This window comes from Eleutherodactylus coqui, chromosome 7 (assembly GCF_035609145.1).
Source record: "Eleutherodactylus coqui strain aEleCoq1 chromosome 7, aEleCoq1.hap1, whole genome shotgun sequence".
Classification (NCBI taxonomy): Eukaryota; Metazoa; Chordata; class Amphibia; order Anura; family Eleutherodactylidae; genus Eleutherodactylus; species Eleutherodactylus coqui.
The window spans coordinates 220,754,945-220,767,083 of NC_089843.1; the positions used below are offsets into that span (position 1 = coordinate 220,754,945).

The window sequence follows — 12,139 nt, forward strand, 5'->3', positions numbered from 1 at the left end:
CATTCTCATTATAAAACATGGCCAGTATATAGCGAACTCCTACCTGGATGTAATATGGTAAGTATATGTATACCTACCTGGATGTAACATGGTAAGTATATGTATACCTACCTGGATGTAACATGGTACGTATATGTATACCTATCTGGATGTAACATGGTATATATATGTATACCTACCTAGATGTAACATGGTAAGTATATGTATACCTACCTAGATGTAACATGGTAAGTATATGTATACCTACCTAGATGTAACATGGTAAGTATATGTATACCTACCTAGATGTAACATGGTAAGTATATGTATACCTACCTAGATGTAACATGGTACGTATATGTATACCTACCTAGATGTAACATGGTACGTATATGTATACCTACCTAGATGTAATATGGTAAGTATATGTATACCTACCTAGATGTAACATGGTAACTATATGTATACCTACCTAGATGTAACATGGTAACTATATGTATACCTACCTAGATGTAACATGGTAACTATATGTATACCTACCTAGATGTAACATGGTAACTATATGTATACCTACCTAGATGTAACATGGTAACTATATGTATACCTACCTAGATGTAACATGGTAACTATATGTATACCTACCTAGATGTAACATGGTAACTATATGTATACCTACCTAGATGTAACATGGTAAGTTTATGTATACCTACCTAGATGTAACATGGTAAGTTTATGTATACCTACCTACATGTAACATGGTAAGTATATGTATACCTACCTACCTACATGTAACATGGTAAGTATACGTATACCTACCTGGATGTAACTAGGTAACCATTAATAAACGTATGAACTTAGATCTCCCTGGAAGAATCAATAGAGGCCTTGTATGTTGAAAAACCAAAAACAGATTTTGAAGCGTAAGCCTTTCACCAATTCCTCTCGGAGGGGAAAGAAGAAAACCTTTTTGTATTTCCAACTAGTATAAACTATGAAACAAATCCCAGGTACATTGTAAAAAGAAAGGGAGACGGAAAGGAGAAGGGAAAAAAAGCGTGGGAAAGCGGGGTAGAGTGGGGGGGGGGGGGATAACTGGTGGTCTCTCATCCTACACATAAAATAATTAGGGGTAGGGCGTTGTCCGCTGGGACCATTGGGGTTCATCATGTCGCCCCTTACACCAAGCCATCAGCAAGCCATTTAGGGAACTGAAGATCCCCTAAAATCTGTCCAGACTGCCCATGTATTGTAGGTGTTGGCGGTTTCTGGGCACATCCCTAGGTCAGAGCTCCTAAGATCCTCCATATACTTGATGAAGTCCAGGGCCTCTGCCCATGTAACCCTCGATATCGCTCCCCTCTGTCTCCAGTGTTGGGGATAGATATGGCGCATAGCCATGATGAAGTGTCTCAAGAGCCCTTTTTGGCCTGTGAAATAGAGCCTGGCAACATTGAGAGGAGGGAAATCTCAGAAGTCAGGACCAGGGGGAGTTTACACACCGCTCCATACAGCCTGCCGACATCGCCTAGTGCCTGCCTCAGAACAGGACCTCCAGCATTCGTTTGGGCAGTGCATAGTATTTTGAGTATTTACTTCACTTTCTCGCCTACTATTTCTTTGTTTTGGTCTTATACATTAAATTGTATTTCTATATTAGATTAGCCTACAATTCACTTACTGTGTTTCCATGAAAATAAGACCCTGTCTTATATTAATTTTTGCCTCAAAAGAGGCACAAGGTCTTATTTTCAGGGGATGTCTTATTATACTTACCTATCAGGCTTTCACAGTGAGGGTTCTCAGGTAACTCTAAAACGTAACTTTTAATTACAGTCTTACATAAAAAGGATTCTGTTTAGTCAAAGTCCTAGCTTACAGACACACAAACAAAAAATGTTAAAATGTCTAACCCCTAGCAACTTCTGGGGAAAGAACAGCCAATGAGCCAACCTTGAAAAAAGTGTATAGTTACACAGTATCGGGAAATCAGGAATTCCCGATACTTCTCAAGTTTAATATCGTCTACAACTTGAGACAGAGTATTTAAGTTTGGCTCAATGGAACTAGCTAGATTGTTCCCATCATAGTGAACAGATAGTACAGCTATTCAATGAAGATGAATGCTGTCAATTTCATCAACAGGCCGTGGTTGTGTCTCTTGGTTGGGATGAGATACACTTTTTACGGCTAGTCGAAGAAGAAAAAAATTTAAAGCTGACAATCGTCAATCGTTATGGCTCAACATGGCGTTCTTATAAGCCAATGTATGGCCACAAAGTGCAGTGCATCAACTGCTGAAAAAATGCTTAACTGGGTTCGACGCGTTTCCGCTACGATAAACGCAGCCTCATCAGGAACCATCAATTATGGATCAATAAGTCAGCTATAAAGAGATCGGTAAGTCCCGAAAACGAGACTCGCCCCTCTTTAAATAGAAGGAAAGTGGACTGTTCTACCAATTAATGAGAACAAATAAGTCCGCTTCCTGACAGAAAATAAAACTGCAGGATTGAAGATTGAAAGGTAAGTCCCAAGGTGGGGAGATACCCTGCATTCACTCAGAGGAGATAGACGATCCTATCACTAGGTTAGAAAAGATAAGCCCAGTTTCCCCCAGAAAAGATTTTTCAGGAACAAAAATAAAAAAATGGCAGCAACCAGCCTCAGTGGTAGGCAGGTATCTCCTCTGAGTGAATGCAGGGTATCTCCCCACCTTGGGACTTACCTTTCAATCTTCAATCCTGCAGTTTTATTTTCTGTCAGGAAGCGGACTTATTTGTTCTCACTAATTGGTAGAACAGTCCACTTTCCTTCTATTTAAAGAGGGGTGAGTCTCGTTTTCGGGACTTACCGATCTCTTTATAGCTGACTTATTGATCCATAATTGATGGTTCCTGATGAGGCTGCGTTTATCGTAGCGGAAACGCGTCGAACCCAGTTAAGCATTTTTTCAGCAGTTGATGCACTGCACTTTGTGGCCATACATTGGCTTATAAGAACGCCATGTTGAGCCATAACGATTGACGATTGTCAGCTTTAAATTTTTTTCTTCTTCGACTAGCCGTAAAAAGTGTATCTCATCCCAACCAAGAGACACAACCACGGCCTGTTGATGAAATTGACAGCATTCATCTTCATTGAATAGCTGTACTATCTGTTCACTATGATGGGAACAATCTAGCTAGTTCCATTGAGCCAAACTTAAATACTCTGTCTCAAGTTGTAGACGATATTAAACTTGAGAAGTATCGGGAATTCCTGATTTCCCGATACTGTGTAACTATACACTTTTTTCAAGGTTGGCTCATTGGCTGTTCTTTCCCCAGAAGTTGCTAGGGGTTAGACATTTTAACATTTTTTGTTTGTGTGTCTGTAAGCTAGGACTTTGACTAAACAGAATCCTTTTTATGTAAGACTGTAATTAAAAGTTACGTTTTAGAGTTACCTGAGAACCCTCACTGTGACGAAATAAAGAATTATCCAGGTGTTCCCCCTGCTACTGCGAAACCTTACCTATCAGGCTTGATTCAGGCCCTCCCGCTGCTCTCCAGACCTCCAGTGCACTTACTGCAGTCCTCAGCCGCCCACAAAAGATCCGCTTCCTGGTTATGAGATTCATAAATCCCGCCTCCTGGAAGTTATAGCTGTGATTGGGTGGGCAGCGCTGCCCACCCAATCAATGCAGCGTTCTGTGAAACAATCACAGCAATTGCATTGGTTCATTGAGTGCTACATTGATTGGCTGAGCAGCATTTGAGAACCAATCACAGCCATCACTTCCTGGAGGCGGGATTTATGAATCTCGTAACCAGGAAGCAATCTTCTGTGGATGGCTGAGGACTGCAGTAAGCATGCTAGAGCTTCGGAGAACAGCGGAAGGACCCAGACTAAACCTGCTAGGTAATGTATTGGGTTTTTTCATGTAATGCAGCTAGGGCTTATTTTGGGGTAGGGCTTATATTTCAACCCTGCACGAAAATTATGATAAATCGGGGTAGGGCTTATTTTCGGGGTATGTCTTACTTTTGGGGAAACTGTAATAATCTGCATTAAGACATAGGAACCATCTTTGCTGCTCGCTATATCTTTTGAAATAAGGCAAATACATAGTATATTTTGTATCGCAGCTGCAGATTAATTGCCTTCTATATTTTCCAAAATTGATAATCTGAGGTGTTTTTATATTCTCCAATGTACTGTATATCACTAGCACACGCTTGCCTTTTACAGGAGTTACTACATCGTAGTGGTGACGTTGAAGAAATTACGTGGCCAATTTCTCAATCCGTGGGGGAGTCCTGAAGAAATGGATTTAGAAGAGGTGAGTGCAGATCTCTTTACCAGATGCTCTGTATCGTGCTGCCAACTCATGCGGAGGTGGTGCAGTAACGAGAGAGATGCTACAAACTGGGAAGTGAGAAGGATGTAACAGCTTTAGTAGGAGCACATGAAGTATAACGTTGTGTACAGAGCACAGTGCCAGGCTCTACCAGCTCTACGGGCATCGTGGTCAAACAACCGAATACTCCTCTCATTGGGACTATTGGGAACAATGCAAATGACATCCCCTCATGCCAACCCTCATCTCATCGCGCCCAATAAAAAACACGATGGCTAACTAAATTATAATCTGGCTTTTAAATAAAGGCAGATCGTTCTAGCTGGTAAGGCGGCCGCATCCCTAGTTGCCATGTTCCCACTTTACATCATCTCTTTAACCCTACATATGTATTTCAGCTGGTTCACAGTATTACAAAGCTGCACCGTCGGAGTCTGCGTCATCTAAGGCACGTGGAAATACCCAAGCCATACATTGCCGCACGTTTCCAGGCTCTGCCGCCGGAGTTTACCCTGGGCGACCAGAAGATTCATGATGGATTTGAAAACAAAGCACTTGAATTGGGGCACAGATATGTTTTCTTTATCTTGGCCATGTTAGAAGGTGCAGAAGCGGTAAGTTGTATTCTTTCGTCATGAAAAGACCTAGATATGCATAACGAGCTTTATGTTACCTTAAATAGTAAGGAAGGTTCGAGTTGGAGGAAGACGTTACAGGCTGCCCATGCAGGCAATGTACATCCGTCAGGCTTTAGGCGCATCGCTGTATCAATGGAGCTGCAACCCCTACAAAAAATGAACGACCCTATCCAATAACACTTGGGCTATATGCTCCAATATTATATAAACACCATAAGATTAGCACACAACTCTATGGGGAAACCTCACACGGGGTGCGGTGCTGCTACCCGCCCCATTGAAAACAATGGGTGATGCAATGCAAGGGCACCCAAAGATAAGACAAGACGCGATTGGTTGCCCGCATTTCAGCACGGTGCGATGCTGGAAAGAATCGCTCATGTGTATTACCCCATTCATAAGAATGGGGTTCATATTCGTGCAAGATTTATGCGTCTCGCAACACACCAATCTCGTGCAATTTTCTCGCCCGTGTAAAGCCAATCTAATAAAGCCTAGAAAACATGCATGTCAAAAATATGAGAAAACAGAAAAAAACACTTCTAAAAGCGTGAATATTTTTACATGGCACAAAAAAGTGCCACCAAAGAAGTGTATGTGTGAAGGAAGCCTTACTGCGATTGTTGGAAAAGCAGCAGACACCAGCTTGTAAAATAGAACCATGGAATGGTAGAGTTGGAAGGGACCCCCGGGGTCATCGGGTCCGACACCCTGCTCAATGCAGGATCACTAAATCATCCCAGACAGATGTCTGTCCAGCCTTTGTTTGAACACTTCTATTGAAAGAGAGTTCATCACCTCCTGTGGCAACCTGTTCCACTCCTTGATCCTCCTCACTATCTAATCTGTGTCTCCTCCCTTTCAGTTTCATCCCATTGCTTCTAGTCTTTCCTTGTGCAGATGAGAATAGGGCTGATCCCTCTGCACTGTGACAGCCCTTCAGATATTTGTAGAGAGCTGTCCATCTGCTCGCCCTCACCGAAACTTGGATACAGCAGTCCGATTCTGCCTCCTCCGCTGCATTGTTCTATGATGGCCTGAAGTTCTCTTATACCCCCAGATTGGACGATAGGCACGGCAGAGGAGTAGGCGTCCTCTCACCGAACTGCACCTTCCAGGTCATTCCCACGATTCCCTCACTCCCATCCCCTGGTTCCCATTATTCGAAGTCCACACCCTATGACTCTTCCGCCCACTGTCCCTGTGCGTCACTGTTATCTCCCAGCCCCCAAGTCCCACACACCTATCCCTCGATCATTTCGCCGCTTGGCTGCCCCACTCCTGTGAATTCCCAACCCTTCTCCTCGGTGACTTCAACATTTCTACTAATGACCTTGTCTCCCCATCTGCCCACCAGTTTTTAATGCTCACCACCTCCCTTGGCCTATCACAACTGCGCTAGCAACCCTCTTGCCCTCACCCCTGCTCCGGTCCCTTTCCTCAGCTGTCATTACCCACCTCACTACCATCTTCAACCTCTCCTTGACCTCTACCATTTTGCCTTCCTCATGCAAACACTCCATCATTTCCCCTCTGCTAAAGAAACTGACCCTTGACCCGACCGAAGCTGCCAATTACTGACCCATCTCAAAACTACTAGAACGTCTGGTGTATTCCCGCCTCACACGCTTTCTCTCTGATAACTCTCTCCTTGACCCTCTCCAGCCCGGCTTCCGTCCCACACACTCGAGCGAAATCGCCCTCACAAAAGTGTCAAACGGCCTAACGACGGCAAAGTTGAGGGGTGACCGCTCCCTACTAATCCTCCTCGACCTCTCCGCTGCTTTTGACACTGTTGACCATGACCTCCTCCTCGCTCTGCTCATCTCTATCATCCAATGCTCTCTCCTGGTTCTCCTCCTACCTCTCTGACCGCTCTTTCAGTGTCTCCTTCGCTGGCTCTATCTCCTCTCTGCTGCCCCTCGCTGTTGGGGTCCCGCAGGGCTCATTCCTCGGTCCTCTTCTCTATCTACACATTACAAATCGGACAAACCATCCAGAAATTTGGCCTCCAATACCACCTTTACGCTGATGATACCCAGTTATACACCTCTCCCCTCGACATCTCTCAACCAGTCCCCCAAAATATCACTGACGGTCTGTCCGCTGTCTCCAACACCATGTCTTCCCTTTTTCTCAAACTTAACCTCTCTAAAACTGACCTTCTCATCTTTCCGCCTTCCAACAGACCTCCCCTCATATCTCCATCCCAGTGTCTGGCATCATAATAACCCCCAAACAGCATGCCCGCTGTCTTGGGGTCACACTGGACACGAACATGCCACCTGCATCCCAGGAATATTGCTCACCACAAACATGCTAAAGACACTCGTCGCCCTCATCCATTCCTGACTCCATTACTGTAACTCCCTGCTCATTGGCCTTCCCTGCGCCAGACTCTCCCCTCTCCAATGTGGCAGCTAGACTAATTTTCCTATCCAACTGCTTCTCAGACGCCTCTGAACTATGCCAGTCGCTGCATTGGCTGCCGTCCACTACAGAACTAAACTCAAACTCCTCAACCTTACCCACAAAGCTCTCCATGGTGCCGCGCCACCGTACATCGCCTCCCTTCTGTCCGTACACCACCCAGCCCGCATGCTCCGATCAGCCAACACATTGAGATTAAACGCCCCTCTAATTCGATCCCCACATGCTCGCCTCCAGGACCTCTCTAGAGCAGCACTACCTCAAAACATCTGGACAATCCCCGACTCACAGAACTTCAGACCCGCTGTTGTATGGGCGGACGGCTCCTGTTATGGAGCCGACACTGATAAAGAATGCAGGTTCACTCCATAGCAGCGCCCAAACAGCGCTGCTCCCCCTCTGCTTCATCAATCAGCTGTAGGTATGTAGACGGCTCTCACATCTGCCAGCTACATAGAGGGCTGAGGGGAGGGGGAGTTGTGCCCAAATGTATACCCCCATACCTCCCATGCAGGGCTCCTGGAAAGCTGGGTGACAACTAATGGAATCATCATTACATGGTCACTCAGCTCTTCCAGGATCCTGAATGTCAGCTGCATTATGCAAGCATGTATAGCACGTACATTGCTATAACTAGTCGGACATGGCATTCAGGGCTCCTGGGTGACAAGTAATAAGATCACCATTACATGTACACTGTCCCTGGATCCTGAATGGCAGGTTAACAAGTAGTATATACTTCATTCCGAGACGGTACTACTGCTCTTTATTCCTCCCTCACCGCCTGGTCTGGGGGAGGTCAGAATATTTTTTCCTATCTTCCTCCTCTAAAACCTGGGTGCGTCTTCTCATCCGGTGCGTCTTATAAAGCGGAAAATACGGTGAGTGTAAAACTTCTGGCGATGTCCTCCACCAACCAGACCCGGCTAAACTCCGCAGTCGTCCTCCTTGTAGGGCGGCAGTGGATGTCCTGAGGGTGATGTGACACCACCATTACAAACCCCTATCACAAGATGCATCGCTCTTGGTGTTTACACAGGGCCAGTTAGATTGAGGTCTGCCTTGAGACTGTTTCACTCTTTGGCTCTGTACACTGGATACATCCAGAGATTCCCATAAACCACCAGAGAAGGTTCCACCTCCGCCGCTGTGTAGCATGTTAGAAATACTTGGTTGTCTCTAATCTCCTACAATGTATATAGTGTTTGCGGTGCCCTCTACTGGAAAGCCTGGTCTTGTTTGCTGTCCTTACACTAGACAGGACTCTCTTTGCCCACTATTCAGTGATTGTAGCCCTATGGATACAGCTGAGGTATATACACCAGGGGCTCTCATTGACGTCTACTGGAGGCCGTGTGCAGAGAGCCCTAATAAACCGGATTTTTCCTCCGCATGTAAGGTCATTGATAAGACACTTTGTGACTGTGGATGTTTGTGCCTTGCAGAAAATGTTTGCTGCCAGCCCGTACTCTGAGCCCATTTATATAGAAGATCCCGATCCCCAGCCAATCATTGATGGAGAAGAAGGCTTGATCTGGGTTATTGGACCAGTCTTAGCGGTCGTCTTCATCATCTGTATTGTCATCGCGATTCTCCTCTACAAGAAGTGAGTCCCTTCAGTGCTGATTGTCCATCTCGGCTGTGACACTAGTAAGATCAGTTCTTGTCTAGGAGATACATATAATACATTTACAGAAGGGTTACATTTCTTCTTTTCCATGCGTTCCAATAGCAGTACAATGTGGAGCAGTTTTTTCACACCCATGTTTATGGCTAGACAATGAAGCAATGATTAACCCTTTAATGACCGAGCTCCATAAATATACTGCCCTTGGTCCAGGGCATTTAATCCCTGCGGTCTAGGCAGGAGCAGGTTCAGTGCTTGGCTGTCTGCTGGCAGCTGAGCTTCTACTGTAACAGCTAGTAGTGGAGAAATCATCTTCTGACTGTTTAACCCCTTCCATGCCGCAATCAATAGCGATCACGCAATGTATGTGGGTTACCGGGGCTACCCCTTGTCATCCATCTGCATCCCGTGAAGCGATCGCAAGTTGCCAATGGGTTTCTATAGCACCAGGAAGCCTCCATGTCTGCTAGGGTTGAGGGACTAAAAAATAGCCAGTAAGAAAAAAAAAATCATTTCCCCATAAAAACATTTTATACTACAAGAAATAAAAGCATATAGATATTATAGGCATGGCCGCTCTCATAACGACCCAAACAATTAACATATTTAGTTATCTATCCCACACAGTGACCAATGTAAAGCATTAGGGATCAGAATGGAGGGACAAGTGCAGGAATGGGAGCTGGATGGAGGGCCCAGGTAAACCCTGCACATGGCCCAATAGTTGCCTGCCCCTTCTCCTTGTCCATACAACGATCTTTTGCTTACAACTCCCATTCATTTTATATACGTTTTATCCAGAATAGTGTGTTTAAAAGAACTGACAGCCGACACAATGGCTCCTACAGCTGGAAGAGGTCGTCCTGGAGGACTCTCAGGCATCTAGAAATAGCCGAGCCTCTTGTTCTGCCGCTCCGCTTTATTATACTGATGATACATATTTGTTACGTTACCTTTCTTGTTACAAACTGTAATTCTATGTGTTGTTCCTCTCTTTTATTTACCTCCATTGACAGTAAACCAGACAGGTAAGACATTATTACCCTTCATTATTTCACTTTTAGTCCTAATTATAAATCTGGGAATAGTGGTTTTGCTTTTGGAAAGGGGAAAATTGCTTTCTTTTCATATCTTTAAGCAAAAGGAAAAACTCGGAACCCCGGACCAAATGTCTGCTGAACAATGCAGAGATCCCTCCTCACCACCCTACTGATCCAGTGGAAATGAGACGCATAAATTTTCAAACTCCAGGTAACGGCACAGATTTCCTAAATGTAGGCAAAAAGGTCCTGTTTCCAATTAAATAAAGGTTCCGTCTATAAACAGACCTAAAGTAATCGATTAAACTGACTCCTCGCTTTTTGTGATGAGATTGCAGTCCTGGCCTGGAATGCACAGAAGGCATAGCACAGCCACTGAATGTACTGGGCGCCCGTGTGCCAGCCTATTGGTTAGAGCGTTGGCTTCCTTCACGTTTGTCAATATTATGTGAAAATAGAGGTAATAAACCTTTCTACGGCGCTAAGACGGTGTTACATGTGCGGGTGATATGTGAACACGATGCTGCTGTACTTGCACCATTGCACATCACACACACCGACCTTTAGATCATATGGCTGCTCCAGGCCCATAATGCACCTCGATGTCCCTTCCTTTTTACATGGACTTCGGCCGGTTTCACATTCACAGGATTTTATTCTGACACACCTTTTATTTATTGGAAACAAAGCTAATAAATAGAGATGAGCGAACGTGCTCGGCCACGCCCCTTTTTCGCCCGAATACCGCGATTTTCGAGTACTTCCGTACTCAGGCGAAAAAATTCGGGGGTCGCCGTGGCGGCGCGGGGGGTTGCAGCGGGGAGTGGGGGGGAGAGAGAGGGCTCCCCCCTGTTCCCCGCTGCTACCCCCCACGCCTCTCCCCGCCCCCCAGCGCACCCGAGTACTTTTCACCCGAGTAGTGAAGTACTCGAAAATCGCGGTATTTGGGCTAAAAAGGGGCGGGGCCGAGCACGTTCGCTCATCTCTACTAATAAACCCTTTTTAATCCAACCAAGTGAATACTACTGCTTGGATTGGTTCCGATCACCTTTGTTGTTCCTTTTATGAAGCACGGTTAATGGCGAGCCGCCTGGATTATTGTAGAGGCGTATTCCCAAAAAATACAATATAACGGCAATCGGATGACGTCATTACCCGTAACTGGAAAACCTTACGTGGCAGAAAAGAACGGATCTCATATGTGAATGCAGCACTGAAGTTACTATCTGCTTATCCGTTACATAAATTGTGTCACACGGTGTTAGGGCTCTGGTTGCTCCGCCTTCGCTCCCGCGGGGTTTTGAACGATAATCGTCCCGTGTAACATCATTCAGAAACTGAACGACTGAATCATCTAGTCGTTCACTTTTAAGCCTGTTTACAATCCTGAGTGACTATCATTCAGTATACACAGCAGCCGTTCAGTACTGAACTACCGCTGCTTACAGTGAATGGAGAGGGATGGGGGGAGAGCGGGGAGAGAACACTCCGCCTCCCTACTGGCAGCGCTGTGAGCGATACTCTCCTGTGTAACAGCACAGGAGCGAGCATACACAGCAATGAGTGTCAGGCGTCCAGGAAGCTGCACAAGGCAAATAGTACAACATATTACCGTATATACCGGCGTATAAGACGACTTTTGAACCCCGAAAAATCTGCTCTGCAGTCGGGGGTCGTCTTATGCGCCGGTAATACAAAAAAAAAAAAGTGTAAAAAAAAAAAAATTTATTACTCACCTCCCACGGCGTTCGGTCGCGCTCCGGCAGGCTGTCGCTCGCTCCTCGTCCCCGGCGCAGCATAGCTTTCTGAATGCGGGCCTTGAATTCCCCGCTTCCAGAAAGCTAATACACACGCCGGCAGCCATGACAGCATTGAATGGCTGTGATTGGCTGAAGGCGCACGTGTTAGCAATCACACCCATTCAATGATGTCATTGAATAGTGTGATTGGCTGAAGCCACGTGTGCTTTAGCCAATCACAGCCATTCAATGATGTCATGGCTGCCGGCGTGTGTATTAGCTTTCTGGAAGCGGGGATTTCAAGCCCCGCATTCAGAAAGCTATGCTGCGCCGGGGACGAGGAGCGA

The 12,139-nt window shown here is 45.6% G+C and overlaps 1 protein-coding gene across 12 annotated transcripts in view; it reads left to right on the top strand.

Moving 5' to 3' along the window:
• The window catches only part of PTPRS (protein tyrosine phosphatase receptor type S), a 240,551-nt gene that overhangs the window by 187,104 nt on the left and 41,308 nt on the right, over nucleotides 1-12,139 (top strand). For 7 of the 12 annotated variants that reach the window (XM_066574433.1, XM_066574437.1, XM_066574436.1 and 4 more), the window contains 5 exons: nucleotides 4,210-4,300; nucleotides 4,717-4,932; nucleotides 8,832-8,992; nucleotides 10,030-10,041; nucleotides 10,152-10,264. In XM_066574433.1, the coding sequence (XP_066430530.1) occupies nucleotides 4,210-4,300; nucleotides 4,717-4,932; nucleotides 8,832-8,992; nucleotides 10,030-10,041; nucleotides 10,152-10,264 (593 nt within the window). The remainder of the gene's footprint in view (nucleotides 1-4,209; nucleotides 4,301-4,716; nucleotides 4,933-8,831; nucleotides 8,993-10,029; nucleotides 10,042-10,151; nucleotides 10,265-12,139) is intronic. The other 5 variants (XM_066574434.1, XM_066574438.1, XM_066574439.1 and 2 more) reach the window with 1 other exon arrangement.